Genomic DNA, 18371 nt, shown 5'->3' on the forward strand with positions numbered 1-18371 from the left:
AGGCCCTGGGATACAAATGGCTTTCCATTTGTAAAGAGCTTCAAAAGAGTACAAAGAATATCTGACTGGACAAAAACAAATTGATTACACACTGGTCCTCTACATAAAAAGCATTTGCAGGTCCTTGCTTAGGGTCCAGGGAGTGTAATGACACTGGGCTGAGTATATACCATGTCCTGGAAGCTTCTGTTTTTAAAAAATTCAATCTGAATCATCCAAGCTTTACGGTGATTTGCCTGTTTATCTTGATAGGAATAAAACTATTTTTGAGGGTCTACTAGTTCCAGTTAAATGAGTTTTTTTTTAAATAACACCAACATATACATACAGTTCAATGTAATTATTTTATGTATGTGAAATCCATTAAAAAAGCAGATAGTTGAAAAAAATGGCATATTTTATAAAATGGAAATGAGCATCTGTGATTAAACACTGGTATTTGATTCTTTTCTCTGGGCCTGTTTTCTTTTCCTGTCCTCTGCTTTTAAGATTGCTCCACATGCTTCTCCTGCCCTCATAAAGCATGTTGTCTGATTTATTAATCTGTAGTTCTCAACCATGTTAATTTTCTCAGTGGTCAACCATCCATATCTTATTTGCAATCCCAAAAAGCAAATCTCATCAGATCATATTGGAAGAATGGAAGTGCTTCTAATAAGATACCAAAATAACCAGCACAGGGAAGAAGTAACAAAGACATATACCTCATTTGCCAATCCTAATACAACAGTGATGCACACCACCTTCCATTTTCACAGCCTTGTGTTGCATAGGAAAGGACTGGAACACTGTGGAAGACCCTGATTTACAAATATTCTAACAATCACAATATAAAACAAGTCCCCACCTCCTACTTTGTACATGATTTATGTGGCAAAGTTTAGATTTTATAAGCCAGAGAAAATATACCAAAGCTGTGCTACTTTTAGCCAAATTACAATGATTACAAGGGTATAACTTTGTAAATTAGGGTCTATCCTATTAAGATTAAGATGCCTTTTTAAAAAAAACAATCACATTGATAATTCCTTTGTACAGTTAGTTCTCTTGAGACACTCCATTTTCTTGCTTGCTTTTATAATTGGCAAGGAACAAATTTTCTATTTGAGTCAAGAATTCTTCAGCAACGAAGCAGTTGGCCACTTTGCTCAGGGTTTTCCTGAGACATTCCAAAAGCTAGTTGAAAAGAAAAGTTTTATGTTTAAACACATACAAAGTTTAAGAAGTGGGATTACATTACTACTTTCTTTTCCAAACCTCACATTATCTGAAGTGGGAGAAACAATCTCCTTAAATGTGGCTGTAGATGAACTTATGCTTAATCGTACAGCTGAAATGTTAGAAAACAGTTTGGGAAACAGTTTAGCTCCGTTACCATTTTACATAAAGAAACAAGCCTGACTTGTGCAAGGCTTCCCACTTTGTGACTCTGCTTTTGCTTACAAGTTAAACTCACAGAACAGCATAATTCTGTAAGCTAAAAAAAAGAAAAAGAAAAAAAACCACATAGATACAAACACAGGACTCCATCAGTTCAAAATGAGTCTATTTCCTAGGAAATACATCTGTTAATCATTCAACACACAAAGAAAAAGTGGATAAAGCAGAAGCAGGTGTTAAATACTAAAAAAAACACACTGAAAATTTCTATTCCCAAAGAGCTACCCACCCCTCCTAAAGAGGCAAATGTTGTGTCTCAATAGATGACAGAAGCAAAAGTAGAAGTGAAATTTAAAATTCAAAACTCCTACTACCTACTAGAAAGTTAAATAAAAGACCATTTGAATTTGCAAGATTTATATCATCATTCTTACAAATAATCAATTGCTAAGTCTAAAACAGAAACATGGTGCTTCTGAACTTAATGACAACAATGTCCTCCACTGTGTAAGAAATGTGTCAACACTGACAAATTCATTTGAACATAGTGTTATTTCTATGTGCAAGCTTGAGCAACAAAACACATTACTAATCATCTTCTGAAATTAATTTTAGAACAAAAAAAGCAATAAAGGAAATATACAGAAAATGTATCCATAAAGCACCATGGGAAAAACACACTATTCATAGCTTTGGAATCTGTGAACAATGGAACGAATTAAAGTGAAGGCAGCTTACCTTCTGCAAACACGTCAGGTCAGAATCCCGGTGAAAGATTCTATCCATGGGGACGCTGCTGTAGGAAGAAATATGAAAACAAACTGAAGAAACAAATACCATAAACCCATCAGAGGTGTAGTAAGCCATCACCAACGTTATACATCACCATTTTATATTTAAGTTGGGTTTTCTCGGAAATATAATTTAATGAAAAACACTGCAGATGTGCAACCATCTCAAAGCACAGTACATACCTATGGGATAGTCTGTATTTTTCTATTATCCATCTTGTTTTTTCAAACACTAATCCCCATCGAGGTTCTTCTAACATCTGTTGTACTTCAAATTTGTAAGGTAAACCTAGAAGGCATAAAGAAGCACATTTTCATCAGCCAGCCTTTAAATCTCTAGACTCCTTTTAATTACTTAAAACCCCTTCAGTATTTTTATATTTTGCCAGACCAGTTTGAGTAACACGGTAAGCACAGTGGGTATTCATTAAATCTTTACTGCCTGACTGCACCTAGTCTACCAGGCATACCAAGGCCAAGGTATTCATAATAATGAAGTAAAAGTATCACTTGTACGACAATTTGCAAACCATTGTGAGAGGCAGGATGATCACCTAACTCACCATTCAAACTAAGAGAGACTTTTTGAGAGGAAATGGACAATGTTGATAGTTACAACAAAATATCAGGCCCTAATTAGGACGGTCCTAGACAGAACAAGACATTTAGTCATCTTGGTGATTTATTTTTTAAAAAGTTAAACAGGCTGTTAAGCTTACAACAGTGCTATATGGTAGGCAACATTAATCCTATTTGCAATAATAAAAAAAACCTAAAGTAAAGCTAAGAGGTTTAACAATGAATTCCAGTTAAAGTATTCAAGCTCAAATGTGAAGGCCAGCAGCTCTGTGTGACTTCTGTCACTGTGCCCCTTTCACTCCCCTGCAGCTGGTGATAACTTAAGGACAAGACAGATAACAGGATTAATTTTTGAGAATCAACTGTACTTGAAGCAAAACTATCATGCTGATTGATTTTATTCTTATTGGAAAGTCAGATATACAAAGAGGAGGAGAGACAGAGGAAGGTCTTCTATCCGATGATTCACTCCCCAAGAAGCCACAACAGCCAGAGCTGAGCCAACCTGAAGCCAGGAGCCTGGAGCCTCTTCTGGGTCTTCCACCTGGATGCAGGGTCCCAAGGCCTTGGGCTGTCCTCGACTGCTTTCCAAGGCCACAGGCAGGGAGCTGGGATCCCAGAGCGTGCAAGATGAGGACTTTAGCTGCTCTGCCACCGTGCCGGGCCCAGGGCAGACATTTTTAACACATCTTTCAAGACTGCTACATAAATGCATTTGAGTGAACTAAAAGAAAAGCTCATCTGATCTATACTACAGGCCAAAATCATCTCCATCATGATACGTATATAATGCTCACCATGTCACCAAGCTTGACACAGCTGAAGTGATTTTAAAAGGAACCACCATTATTGGACTCATGGTTTGGATGAGGACACTGAACACAAAGGATTAGATAACCCATTTATGGTCATACATAAGAGGTTCAGGCAGAGCCAGAATTCAGGCAGTCTGGCTGAAGAGCTTATGTTTACCTTTTATTTAACCCTCTTTCATTTTTTTTTCTTTTGGTGGCTATGATAAAGATTTTTAAGTAGATTAAATGCTAGCAATTAAGACTATTCGAAATATTAATGAAAAAATTACAAATACACTTCCTCACAGTGAAACAAAGCACAGCTTAACAGTAATTTTTCTACACAACATTTTTGAGGTGTTCTACCCTGACTGTTAACTTGTCAGCATTTCATTTATCTACACTTATTTCCCCTGCCTTAGGTCTGATGAAGTTAATATTTGACCTTGTTTGCCGAAATTTATTTGCAGCATTTGGATTGGGAATTCTGCCATGCTCTCCCTTCCTGCCAGCTTCCCTGGCTGAGCTCTCACCCGCCTAGCCAGCCACACGAGCTCTTCCCAACCCCCGTGGCCACTGTGCCTTGGCTGTGCTTCCTGGATATGAGACAGATTATGAGGGCTGAGTTCATGGAGCTACACAATTCATCTGCTCACACCTTCTTGTTCCCAGAGTGGACACTTACTCTTTATGTGTACTTGGTTTGTACTCCGCTCTCCTGCTAAAACTTTACTTCATTCTTTGCTTTTTTCTTCTTCCCACCTTTGCAAAGTGCCTACTCCAGGTTAGACTTTATGCTAAGTATGGGGCTACAGAATAAGAAGGAAGAAGATATCATTTCTAAATCTTCTCCCTTATTTTTTGTCTCTTCTCTAACGACTTAAGAATGACACATTATAGTATATGGGCTATTAACCAAACATTGAGTGATAATTATGTACCTGACATACTCTGATCATTTACTAAGCACAGATAATCAGTTAAAATCACAACTGCTGAAAGTCTGTTCTTTGGTAAACGCTTCTTCTACATTGCCAACAATCCCTAGCATTACCTGCACGGTAAGCAAGACAGTACTGTTTTCTCAATTTACACAAGTAGAAAAAAAGAAATGAAAGGTCAATTAACCCACCTAAGCAATGATAACCAACAAATATCAGAGATATGAATCCAATTGAGCACATCCTACTCACCATGGAAACAGAAAATTTTGGAGTAAGAAAGCAGAGTGAAAAAAGTTTTAGTCTACGAATGAAGCAATCATTCTAAACTACAATTATCTACAGCTCCACTTGTTACCACTAATAGTTGAAAAAAATGAACTGAGGCATTCTTTTTGGGCAGACTCCTTTCATTCCTATGTTACAATGAAACTAATCTCAAAGTACAGTTCCAGACAATCTGACAGAAAAGACTTACTTGTTACAGGTTATTTTAGACAGGACCTGATTCAAGCTTGTGGAAGATCTTAACTCTTACACCAGAGTTTCCAAGAGGAGCCAAGAGAAGCAAAGCAAAGGATGTAGGATTCAGATCTAATATGTTAACAATGATGAATCATTTATGAGACAGCTCTGTCCAACAGAACTCTCTGCAATGACAGCAACACTGAGTACTCATGTGCGCTCCAATGATAGCTTTCTTCTTCTCGAGTGATTTATCTCCCAGCCTAGACTGTTTCTTCACTCACATGTGCTGGTGTCTACTTTGCTAAATACTTGCAAAATACTTCAGATAAACCTCTGGAATTAATTCTTTATTCAGTTTTCTGCCTTGGTCTCCTCACTCTCACACCTCATTCCTCTCTGCCAATCAAACAGATAACAATAACTTTAATTTAAAAAACACACACAGGTGACCATGAAGGCAGGAAAAAAGTGATAACAGATATACAAAGAACAGAGCAGAACAGTTATCAGTAAATGACATGGTGAGTAGTGCTGGGAAGCCTTTAACACGTAGAGTACATCAGTAAGACTAATTTTAAAAAGGAGGGGGGGCGGTGATGTTATGCCTTCAATGACATATTGGAGGCATAACGGCTCCAACCATATTGGAGAGCTGGTTCAAGACTCAGCTGCTCTACTTCCATCTAGCTCCTTGCTAAGGGAGCCTGGTAAAGCAGCAGAATATGGCTTAAGTATTTGTTCCTCTGCCACCCATATGAAGGATGCAAATGGATTTCCTGGTTATTGGATTCAACTGGCCCACCCCCAGCCATTGTGGCTATTTGGGGAGAGACCAAGCAGATGGAAGATCTTTCTTTGCCTCTGTCACTCTGCCTTTCAAATAAATAAAATATTAAGCATTCATTTAGAACCTACCTTTATGCCAGGACTTGTAAAAATAAGGTAGAAAAATGAGTTACCATTTAGTATCTAGTCTCTAACAATTCATACTTACCAGGGGAATTCAATATGGCATCCACAGTGACAGTGTTTAGAGCTGACCTGAACTACAGCAGTGCTATTACAGACGGAGTAGAAAAAAAATACCATGCTTTTGAGGAGACAACTGTTTCATTCAACCCTTTTCCTTTCTACCCTCACTCCCTCTTCCCAGTCTGCCACACTAATTCCCTATGCACATACTGTAGACTGGACCACAATGGACTAAACCTCAGAGGAATCAAATCTTGTGATAGGGCCTGGCATGGTGGCCTGGCAGCTAAAGTCCTCACCTTGAATGCGCCAGGATCCCATATGGGTGCCGGTTCTAATCCCGGCAGCTCCACTTTCCATCCAGCTCCCTGCTTGTGGCCTGGGAAAGCAGTTGAGGACGGCTCGGGGCCTTGGGACCCTGCACCCACATGGGAGACCTGGAGCAGGTTCGTGGCTCCTAGCTTCTGACTGGCTCAACACCAGCTGTATGGTCACTTGGGGAGTGAATCATCGGACAGAAGATCTTCCTCTCTGTCTCTCCTCCTCTCTGCATATCTGACTCTGAAATAAAAATAAATAAATCTTCAAAAAATATCATGTGATAAGTTGTATGAACTAAATTCTTGAGACAGAATGAGAACAAAACGGCATAAGATCACAGTTACTCATTAAGTCCGAGCAGGGAGGTGATGAGGGACCGGTGGTCACTTTGTTTTTTTCACTTGCATGCTAGTGCAGAGAAAGCCAGGTTGTATTCACAGAAAAATTATCACAAACATCCAGATTTTTGCCTGTTGTTTATCCCAGTATTGTCAGTGCTTACCACAGCCTGCTTATCAGTAACTTTTCCCAATAACTTTTTTGCTTATCAATAACTTTTCTCCACATTTTCATTCTTTTGCCTGGAGGCCAAGTGGCTACTTGAATATGTCAACACATCATGAAAGCTAAGAGGCAGCTATATAAAATAACACATAGCAAATCCCTACTAGAGGATATATTTTTTTCATCAAATAATTTCAAATTTATATATTCTTCAATTTTATAAATTCAAAGAAGTGAACAGGATGAAGTTGTCTTCAGTGGAAAAACTTACGATAGGAACCATCTGGGCTGATTTCTTCACTTATAACTAGACAGGTTATCTGAGAATATGGTAAAGGATTGTTTCGATTATAGGGACTAACAATCATTCCAATGAACTTTGCACCTCCTCTGGAGAAGTAACTCTGCAATTATAAGGAAAGTATAACAGCTTAAACTATATAAACGTATGTCAGTATTTCTCTATATAAACATTTAAAGTATGCTACAGGGTAAAAGAGAACAAAAAGCACACTAAAAACAAATCTAAGTAACCACTAAGTAAGATTCCTTATTCTCAGTACACTCACTCATTTCACATTGTAAAGACTATGTACTAGTTAGACTATCTTTTGGCTAAAACCCTTTTATATAGTAACAATTTGCAAACAGCTACTCATAGCAAAAACATTCACCTGTTAAACTGTAGAATAAATCACAACTTTCTTTTACTCAGAAATGCAAAACACATCATCCCTGATTAATTTATTTATTATTATACCTAGTCCCTGTCCACACTGCTCCTACCATTTTTAAGTTTTGAAGTATTTATCACTGTTACTTTCCTGGCTTGTCATGCTAGACAAATTCCTGACTTTCCAATATTTACATAAACACATACCACTTTTATATTAGGAAAAATCAAGTTATTTCAAAATCCTATATATAAAAAATACTAGAAATGCAATGCTAAAACCATTGCAATATGTTTATTTAATAAAAAGCAACAGGAGAAAGGATGTACAATCACAGAATATCACACACAGTGTCTATAAAATCTTTATAAACACACCTGGTATTTGGCTTGTGTGTCAATATCGCGTAAAGAAGGATTAGGATCAAATGCAGGATGTGAATGATACCATCCAATAACACTGTAGCCTCTAGCAGCCAAGGCTTCAGAGGCCTGTGTCTGTGATACTGGATCCATTTCACACTGCAGGCCTGTACTCAGACTGTTACATGGTTCTGCTGCAAAGACCTACAAAGCATTGATCAAGTGATTATACTAAAATTCTGTTAATTATCTGCAAATGAGATATATTCCAATACCATGACTGTATGCTAGAAATAAAGTATGCAATACCTTACCAAGATAAATCATAAAAAATGGTTAATTTTCCAGGTCAGTCCACATATTAACTGGACGAAGGCATTCTTTCAATGACTCCAATTTCAACAGGATGACGCATCTCTCTACTACAAGTATTAACAGGTGTTTCTGGTTTTTTAGGAGCTGTGGCTCTTTACTGATACAAGTGTTAAGAAGTGAAGGTCAGGACTGCACCATGTGGTGCAGTAGGTTAAGCCACTATCTATGACATTGGCATCCCAGATGAACACAGGTTGGAGGAACTAGTTTTTTCACTTCTGGTCTTCCATTCTAATCCAGCTCACTGCTAAAGTACCTGGGAAAGCAGCAGAACATGGTCCAGGTGCCTATGTCCCTGCCACCAAGTGGAAGACCGGGATGGGGTCCCAGCCTCCTGGCTTCAGATCAGCCCAGCCTGGGCCATTGTAGCCACCTGGGAAACGAACCAGTAGATGGCACGCATATCCACTCTCTCTGTAACTCCAACTTTTTTTTTTAAAGATGTATTTGTTTTATTACAAAGTCAGATATACAGCGAGGAGGAGACAGAGAGGAAGATCTTCCATCCAATGATTCACTCCCCAAGTGAGCCGCGACGGCCGGTGCTGCGCCGATCCACAGGGACCCATAGTTTTGGGCCGTCCTTGACTGCCCACCCAGGCCACAAGCAGGGAGCTAGATGGGAAGTGGAGCTGCCGGGATTAGAACTGGTGCCCATATGGGATCCCGGGGCATTCAAGGCGAGGACTTTAGCCACCAGGCCCGTGTGTGTGTGTGTGTGTGTGTGTGTGTGTGTTTTCAAAGATCTCCCATAGCGGGTGCAGGGTCCTAAAGCCTTAGCCCATCCTCTATCGCTCTCCGAGGCCACAGGCTGGGAGCTGGACCTGCCGGGATTAGAACAGGCACCCTTGGACCATCCTCGACAGCTTTCCCAGCTTTCCCAGGCCACAAGCAAGGAGCTGGATGGGAAGTGGAGCTGCCGGGATTAGAACCGGCGCCCATATGGGATCCTGGCGTGTTCAAGGTGAGGCCTTTAGCTGCTAGGCCACGCCGCCGGGCCCCCAACTTTCAAACAAAAAATGTTTCCTTCCTTCCTTTTCCCTTCCCCTTCCTCTCCTTTCCCTTCCCTCCCTTCCTTTCAAGTAAAAGGTAACAGGCAGTGTATTCTATTCCACGATTTCAAGGAAACAGTATTCAGTATATACAATAAGTCACTTCTGGGAATATATAACCTTCTACAATTGCATACTCTCATGTATATTTGCATTATAAATAGTTTGTATTATAGGTTGCGAATTATATTAGAATATTTGATATGACAAAAAGGAAACACAGAAGTCTCTTGGGAAAAATGATGCCACCGTGTAATCCATGAGCCAGTGATGATTTTGACAAGAGAAAAGAAATTATTTGGAATAAACAAAACTGAAATAAAAAACATTAAAACACATGGGATACAGCCAAACAAACAAAAAACAGTATGGATCGGATTATTGAAGTTACACTTTGCATGGTTTCCTTATTTCCTTTTTGTCACCCATGTGTTGGTTACTCAGTGGCACATTTTTTCATGGTGCTGTAATTTGTTGGTGATGTTGTTGTATTTGTGGCTGTTCTAACTCATACCAGTTGTTGACCTTGTTTCATGGTTTCTCAATTACGGAAATGTATAGTGATGGAGTACTGGGGTCTATCATATACAGATGTGGGGGTATAATGCAACATTCATTCCTGCTTCCAGACGAAAAATGGATTCCCAATGAAACGGTGTAGACAATGGGATACTGGACTGTCTGACATTGTCTGTACCAACAATGTCAGGGTACACTTAAATAAGAGACTGATAGAACTGTGATTCCTTATAAAGGACTACACCATTGTAGTAAAATGGGGAAAATCTGTTGGGGGTGGGAGTTTGGGGGGGGGAAATCCCAGTCTATACGAAATTGTACCACATAATTCAAAATTCAAAATAAAAATATATTAAAAAAAAGAATATTTGGTATGGTAGCAACTTTTTAGACAAAACTTACTTCAACTATCTTATCAGCTTCTGAGTATCTTCCTCCCAACAGACCGATTACTTCAGCCATTGAAACATGAGCGTGCTAAAAGAAACACAAACCAGACTCACCCAAATTCACCTGATAAAAATCAAAACATCAGTCACTTTCATACAAGAGTCATCACTCTAAGTATGTCAATATGCCATTCTAAAACAGAGTACCCCAGCAGGAGAACTAAATGCTAACCTCAGCCCACAGGCTTAGAGTTCAGGCCTGCCTTCATTCCCAGCTCAGAAGCTTTGGCCCAAACACTTGAACCCTCCAAGATACCACTTTCTCAATTGGAAAATGAAAACATCATTTGATTTCCTTTTTCAAGAGAGGATGCAAAATAAAAATTATGGAGACTTATAGAAAAATACTGCAAACACAATTATTAGAAATTATCAGTAGTTTTAGTGTAAACAAGGAACTCAAATTTCAGGAGCTGTTCCTTGTTTCAATGATTTAAAAGGGAACAGACACATCATATAAGGAAATGAAAACTAGGTTAATCATGGTAAACAATCTGCAAAAACTCACATTAATTTATTTTCTTTAAAATATGGGAAAATGCAATTGTTCGGCTTTTCTCCAAAACAAAATAAAACAAAACAAAAACAACAACAACAAAAAGACTTATTTTTAATTCCTTGTAAGAGAGGACAGTTAAGATCCAAAATACGCATCTTCCATACTCTGTCTTATGCCTGTAATAAAAATATACAAGAACAGAAATCAGAATAACTGTAGACATAATAGATTATCCTTACCAAATCCATTATTAAAAGAGCTTCTGAAGCCACTTTGACCTGAAACGGCTCCTGAAATAAAACAAAAAAACAACAAAAAAATGGGGGAGCATAGATTTTTTTCCCCACCCCAACTGGAATATCCACCCTTTTTTCTTTAATTAGCCCTTTACAATAATCCATCAATAAGCAAAGCTCAGTAGATTTTAAAAAATTATTATTCAAATCACTCTTCTGACCGTTACTATGCCTTGCCTGGTTCCAGGTTTTCAAGTATACATGCCTCACACAAACAAGAACACCTCCTGTCTCCGGGAGTCGTCATTGATGCATACCTGCTTTTCTTCACTGAAAAGATTACAAGGTATCAGCTTGAAGGGATCAAATGAGCTGAAAAAGAGTACTAAGTTTTAATATAAACTCAGCAAAATCAGAATGGCATTTACATACAGATTTTAAAATATAAATCAATATGCTAAACCCAAATTTCATCTGAATGAGAAAAAATATTCAAGTACAAAAATTTCTCAGGACACTTCACATAATTCTTTCAAAAGTAGCACATTTCAACAGACAAAAAGAGAAACTTGGGGAGAGAAAAATTAATATTGCCTTAATTTCATTTAACATCAAAAATGAACCCTACATAGGCAGACATGTGGCCACAACTGAAAACATATTCTAGTTTACTGAAACAATGAAAATTTTACATACTCAGAGAAAAAAGAATAAACAGAATATGATCACATTAATAAAGCTGTAAAGAACAGGATACCCAAGTATCAAGAGGACAAATCCTGTATTGCTTAATATTGTATCCCAACTACCCAGAACAGTGCCTGATATATAGTAGGCATAAAAAGGCATCTGCCAAATGAGGAAGAAAGAACAACAGCCAAGATGAATGAGAAGATAGAAAGTAGAGGATGAACAAGTACTCTGACTTCGCTGTGATTTGACTAAATGTTAAACAACGATGCCTCAGACTGACATTTATCACACAAGCACAACAACCAGTGATTCATGGCAGAAAAGCCAAACTGAATGAAATCTCAATGATTCATCCTTCCAACGCAAGTATGAGGAAAGTGGATCTGGCTTTAAAAAGATCTCCTTAAGCAGGAACAATGACTTGAATTCACAGTAATTATACATTTCACCTACAGATTCAGAAAATCAACTGCCTGGACACAGGATGAATCGTCCTGGTTCAAGGATGTCTGCATTTTCTATAGTTTAATTTATTTTCTCAGCAATTATGTGGCATATAGTAGATATTAAGAGGGTACTTCAAATATTTATAGAAAAATAGAATTAAAAGGCTTCTTTAGTCCAAATAATGGACTAAAGAATGGTTGAAATCCATGCATTATTTTCTCATAACAGACTTCCATGAAAATATTCTGTAACTTTGTATATTACCAAAAGTACAAATTCTTAAGTTTTAATGCTTGGACTTAGGTCACAATGTCATCACTAAACAGTAATGATTAAGTTATCAAGCCTCTGCATGCCTCTCAGTTCTCTCATCAGTAAAAAAAGAGTAGTAATATTAACCACTGCATGTTTGTCACAAGAACTAAATGAGTTAATATACATGAAGTGATTAAATTAATCACTGTTTATAAATGAGGACCCAAATTTTACCCAAAAACCCTGATTAAAAAAATAATAATCTAATGGCTTTCCTAGGTAACTTGTTTTATTTACTTATTTATTTTAAGATCTGGAAAGGCAGATTTATAGAGAGAGAGATACAGAGAGGAAGATCTTCTGTCTGCTGGTTCACTCCCCAAACGGCCACAATGGCTGGAGCTGAGCTGATCTGAAGCCAAGAGCTTCTTCCAGGTCTGCCACATGAGTGCAGGGTCCCAAGGCTTTGTGTCATTCTATGCCTCTTTCCCAGGCCATAAGCAGGGAGCTAGATGGGAGGGAGAATAGCTGGAACATGAACTGAGGCCCGTATGGGATTGCCATGCTTACAAGATGAAGATTTAGTCACCGAGACATCATGCCAAGCCCAGGTATCTTGCTTTAAGAGATAGTACTGGGCCCGGTGCAGTAGCCTAGTGGCAAAATCCTCGCCTTGCATGTGCTGGGATCCCATATTGGCACCAGTCTTCATCCCGGCGCACCCCGCTTCCCATCCAGCTCCCTGCTTGTGGCCTGGGAAAGCAGTCAAGGATGGCCCAAAGCCTTGGGACCCTGCACCCATGTGGAAAACCTGGAGGAGGTTCCTGGCTCCTGGCTTCAGATCAGTGCAATTCTGGCCCTTGCAGCACTTGGGGAACGAATAATCGGGAGGAGGATCTTCTTCTCTGTCTATCCTCTTCTCTGTATATCTGATTTTGCAATAAGAATAAAAATAAATCTTAAAAAAATAGTAGCAAAACTACAGGCTGTTTAATCGGGTGCCTGCTGAAAATGACAGGTCTGGAAACTAAAGGCCTTTGATTAATTTGGTTAATTCTTAATTTTACAAGTTACATATTTTAACTTATTATATACACACTTAAAAATTGCAAATTCCACAGCCAATCATTTTATGAGGTTACCCTGCCCCAATACCTAAACTGTAATAATCACGGCCCCTTTCCAACATGTTTAACTTTATGTTCACTGAACCTGAATAAATTTTTTAAAATTAATTACTGCATTATGTGACACAGTTTTATAGGCACTGGGATTCCCCCCACCCCTCCCCAAATCCTCCCCCACTGGTGGATTCCTCCACCTTGTTGCATTACCACAGTTCAAGATCAGTTGAGATTCTTTCATTGCAAGCATATACCAAGCATAGAGTCCAGCATTTTATTGTCCAGATAAGTTCAACGGCTTCTTGGGGAGACCATCTCTGGTCTGAAGGTACAGCCAGCAGAGTATCATCCCAATCAATTAAAAGCCCCAACATAACATCAGCCACAATTTACATCATTATGGAATTAATTGACATAGTATTGAGTAACCAATATGTTAAAAGAAGAAAGAAAAGAAAGAATAGGAAAAAAAAAGCAAGTTCTTAACTACATCCTATGCCTTCTTCATTGACATTTCGATTTTAGTTTATATACAACCGGGTTCTATACACCTTAAAAAGGTTATAGATTATTATTCAGCTGTCTCGTGTCTGTTTTCATTGTAGTATTTAGCATTTTATAGCGTTGAAGCATAATTTTGCTGAACCTGGCTGTTTTTCGGGTAGTCTAGACTGGCTTATAACTCTAACAAGACCTATGTCAACAGTTTAGGTGCAGAACAGTTTTAGGAGGGGTGTGCAGAGAAATCTTCAGTACCCTAGTGAGGAGTAACTAATCTTTGTGTCCCACCTAGTAAGGTATAAGTGAATCCACACTGCCCGTTTCCTGTCTGATTCTAAGTTTTCCTTGTTGTTCTCTATCTATTCTAGATATTTGTTTGTTTGTTTATTTGTTTTGAGGGTCCTGATGGTCATTGCTAGAGAGGGTGGGGACCCAAAGTTGGAACCAAGCAAGGACCAGAGAAAGCTCCCTTCCCTAGTCCCGAAGGAAGTTTACTGTTCTTCTGTTAAGAGTTTTTCGCAGAAGGGCTCACAAACATGATCAGTACAGTACAATAAAAAAATTATAAAACTTTGAGCAGTGTTTTTTCTCATTATTCAGGATTTTTAAAAACTCATACTTATAGAAGACATCACTGTACCTTTTGGCTGCCCTTGACACTTTTGAAGATTTAACAGGTTTGTATTTCTCCTCTTCTCTTTTTTTTGCCAGTTCGTCAGCAGAGAGATGCTGAAACAAAACACCACTTGATCAAAGAATTCATTAACTACCACGGGGCAGAATCAATAAAAACAAGCCTTAAAACCAAATTGAAAAGCATGTAAGGACACATTAAAATGATAAACTTTTGTCTTCTTTCTGCTACTAACAAAAGAAATATTTGATAATATTAAAAAAAAAATTGTTAGTAGCTGGTCTTGAGGTACAGTAGGTACATGCTGCTGCCAGAGACACTGCCATTCCCTATGGGCACATGGGTGCTGTTTTGAGTTACCTCAGCTCCAGCTCCCTGCTAACTGCCTGGGAAAGGAGAAGAGGATGGCCCAAATGCTTGAACACCTGCCACCCACTTGGGAAACCTAGATGAAGCTCCTGGCTTTGGCTTGGCCCAGTCCTGGTCACTGTAGCCCTCTGAGGACTGAACCAGTGAATGGAAGATTTCTCTCCCTCTAACTCTGTCAAATATATATACATACATAATCATTATGGGAAGAAAAAAAAACTGTTTCAAATTACAGAGCCATATCAACTAGAATGCTATGTCCAGAGATATGGCTAAGTGGGTTAAGCTACTGGTTTTGATGCCAGCATCCCATGTCAGAGCACAGATTTAAGCTTTATCTTCTCTGCTTCTGATCCAGCTACCTGCTAATGCACTGCAGAAAGGTGTGGAAGTGGCCTAACTACCTGAGACCCTATCATCCATGTGGGAAACTCACATGGAATTCCTGACTTTTGGCTTCAACCTGACCCAGCCCTGGTGCTGCAGCCCTTAGGGGAGTGAACCAATGGATGGAACTTGGTTCTCTGTCTCTCTTCCCTCCCTCTGCCAATTTGTCTTTCAAATAAATAAACAAAGAAACAACGAAACAAACTAAAATGCTTGGCTCTGCTAGTTACTACCTGGGAAACGTGAGCAAGTGCTGAAGCTTCTGTGCTTCAATTTCTTCAGCTCTAAAAACAGGAACAGTAACAATAACAATGTCACAGTGTTACTGTACACATTAAATGAGCTATGTTTAGAAAGTACTGGCAACAATATCTGACACATAGTAAACTCTACATAAACATTATAAAATACATTTTTCAGTTCATTCGACTACATACCAGTTATGCAGCTCTTCTAGCCTACGTGTAATACTTCTCCATGTCTGCACTTTTATTCATTAGTCCTTTAGCCTGCAACGCTTTCACACACTTTAAGACTCAGACTGATCCTTCAGCTCAAATAGAACATCTTCTGGGAAACCTTTCACCGCATATTTAGGAGGACCTTCTAATTCTTGGAACCACCTTTACAGAATTTAGAAGAGGTTCTTTCTGTCCTACTGCACATATGAATTCCATATTGTTCCTAGAGTAGGGCACAATACTTTCCCTGAAGGCAGGAAAAGGGGAGGGAGTCAGAGACTTAACCTTCACTGATCACTTTGTACACATAAGGCTAAGTATCAAACTGTTGACTCTATAATATTACTTCATTTCTTCCCTTGTGAAAATCATTTATTTATTTGAAACGTAGAGTGACAGAGAGGAAGAAATAGAGACCTCTCATGTGCTGATTCAGTCCCCAAATGGCCACTACAGCTGGGGCTGGGTCAGCTCAAAGCCAGGAACCAGGTGGCAGAGGCACTTGGACCATAATGACTGCCTTGGCAGCTGCACTAGTAGGAAGCAGAATCAGAAGGAACAGCCTGGCTTCAAGCTAGCTCTTCAATGCACCACGTTAGTGCTGCCATTTGGGTACTAACCTTCTGTGCCTTCAACCCTGGACCTCTCAATTATTTCTTACAACAACCCTTTGAGGGAGCTTTATACTTCATAAATTTAAAAACAGCTATGAGATTCAGTGTGGTTAAGTACAGTACACATTTACACAGCTTTCATATTCTGCTACTGTGGTTGTCTGCAAGTAAGCTATATGTTTAGAATACACATACACATGTTCACCAACTGTTTTCTTTTAGAACCATAGTTTTTATTGGTAAACTTAAACTCCAGTTATAATTTATGTTTAATGCTTAGAATAATACTTTAACTGGGAAATCAACTTCTTTGCACCTATCATACACATACACATTTATATGAAGATTTATTTATTTGAAAGAACAGTGACAGAGAGGGAGAGATCTTCCACTCCCAAGTTCACTCCCTAGATGGTCACAACAGCCAAGTCAGGGCCAGGCTGAACACAGAAGACAATTATTCCATCCTGACCTTCCATCTGGGGGGCAGAATTCCAAGTACATGGAGACACCTGCCAGTGCCTTCTCAGGTACATCAGCAGGAAACTTGATCAGAAAGGGAGCTGAAGGAACTTAACTTAAATGACACACCAGTAAGGGATGTCCACATCACAAACAGTAGCTTAACCCTCTGTACCACAAAGCCATCCCCTGCCAGACAGCTTGAGAAAGAAAACAATAGTAACAGGGCAAGCATTTGCCCTAGCAGTCAGGAGACAGCTGCCTGTATCCTCCATTGCCGTGCTTACGTTCAGCCCTTCACTCTACCTCTGATTTCTAGCTTTCTGCTAATGGGATAAGCCAAACAGCTGGGTTCCTGCCACTCATGTGAGAGATGTGGACTGGGTTCCTGGTTCCCAGCCTGCATCCCTCAGCCCTTACAGATATTTGGGAAGTGAACCAATGGATAACAACTCTGTCCCTCAAAAAAATAAAATAAATATGAAAATACAAAATGAAAGCTGTGGGCCCAGCATGATAACTCAGTGGCTAAATCCTTGCCTTAAGCATCCAGGATTCCATATGGGCATTGGTTTGTGTCCCAGCTGCTCCACTTCCTTATCCAGCTCCCTGCCTGTGGCCTAGAAAAGCAGCCGAGAATGGCCCAAAACCTTGGGATCCTACACCCACAAGGGAGACCCAGAAGAAGCTCCTGGCTTCAGATTGGCTCAGCTCTGGCCATTGTAGCCACTTGGGGAGTGAACCAGCAGACAGAAGATCTTCCTCTTCGTATCTCCTTCTCTCTGCAAATCTGCCTTTCAATGAAAATGAGAGCAAATCTTAAAAGAAAAAAAAAGTTATGTCAGCATGAGTCAAACTCCTAGTTAATTATACCACCAGTGCCTTCTAATTGGTTTATTGTAACTTATAAACAAAAAAAATTACTAAGGAAATGAAGACACAAAAATGAAAATGTATGAAACATGAGATCTTAAGATGCTCAAACATGGGCCCGGTGCACTGGCTCAGTGGCTAAATCCTTGCCTTGCATGCGCCACGATCCCATGTGGGAGCCACTTTGTGTCCCGGTAGCTCCACTTCTCATCCAGCTCCTTGCTTGTGCTCAGAGAACGTAGTGGCCATCCTCCACTGCTTTCCCAGGCCTTAGGACCCTGATCCCATGTAGGAGACCCAGAAGCTCTTAGCTCCTTCAGGTTGGCTCAGCTCCAACTGCAGTGGCCATTTGGGTAGTGAAGCAGTGGAAGAAGGATCTTTCTTTCTGACTTTTCTTCTCTCTGTATATCTGACTTTCCAATAAAAATAAAAAGGTCTTTAAAAAAAATCCAAACCCATAAAGACAGAAGTCTTCAGGGATGAGCCACATGGAAAGTCAGTTACCTCAAATGTCTGTCCTTCCAAGTCCTTCGCATCACACCAGTTTCCCCATGGATCTCGAACCCTGCGTCTTCTTGTGCGCTGAAAAACGATTAAAATAAAGCAGAAGGTAAGACTAACTTGAAAGAAGTGAC

General features: G+C 39.3%; 1 protein-coding gene across 2 annotated transcripts in view; it reads right to left on the reverse strand.

Annotated features, from left to right (window-relative positions):
- Positions 1 to 339: 339 nt before the first annotated feature.
- Positions 340 to 18371, reverse strand: part of MYSM1 (Myb like, SWIRM and MPN domains 1) — a 49042-nt gene continuing 31010 nt past the window's right edge. For both annotated transcript variants that reach the window (XM_058656813.1, XM_012928003.3), the window contains 10 exons: positions 18241 to 18318; positions 14577 to 14665; positions 11234 to 11288; positions 10920 to 10970; positions 10135 to 10209; positions 7802 to 7990; positions 7022 to 7154; positions 2355 to 2460; positions 2119 to 2176; positions 340 to 1176 (listed from right to left, as the gene is read on the reverse strand). In XM_058656813.1, the coding sequence (XP_058512796.1) occupies positions 1039 to 1176; positions 2119 to 2176; positions 2355 to 2460; positions 7022 to 7154; positions 7802 to 7990; positions 10135 to 10209; positions 10920 to 10970; positions 11234 to 11288; positions 14577 to 14665; positions 18241 to 18318 (972 nt within the window). In that variant the 3' untranslated portion in view covers positions 340 to 1038. The remainder of the gene's footprint in view (positions 1177 to 2118; positions 2177 to 2354; positions 2461 to 7021; positions 7155 to 7801; positions 7991 to 10134; positions 10210 to 10919; positions 10971 to 11233; positions 11289 to 14576; positions 14666 to 18240; positions 18319 to 18371) is intronic.

Source organism: Ochotona princeps, chromosome 2 (genome assembly GCF_030435755.1).
Source record: "Ochotona princeps isolate mOchPri1 chromosome 2, mOchPri1.hap1, whole genome shotgun sequence".
Taxonomy (NCBI): Eukaryota; Metazoa; Chordata; class Mammalia; order Lagomorpha; family Ochotonidae; genus Ochotona; species Ochotona princeps.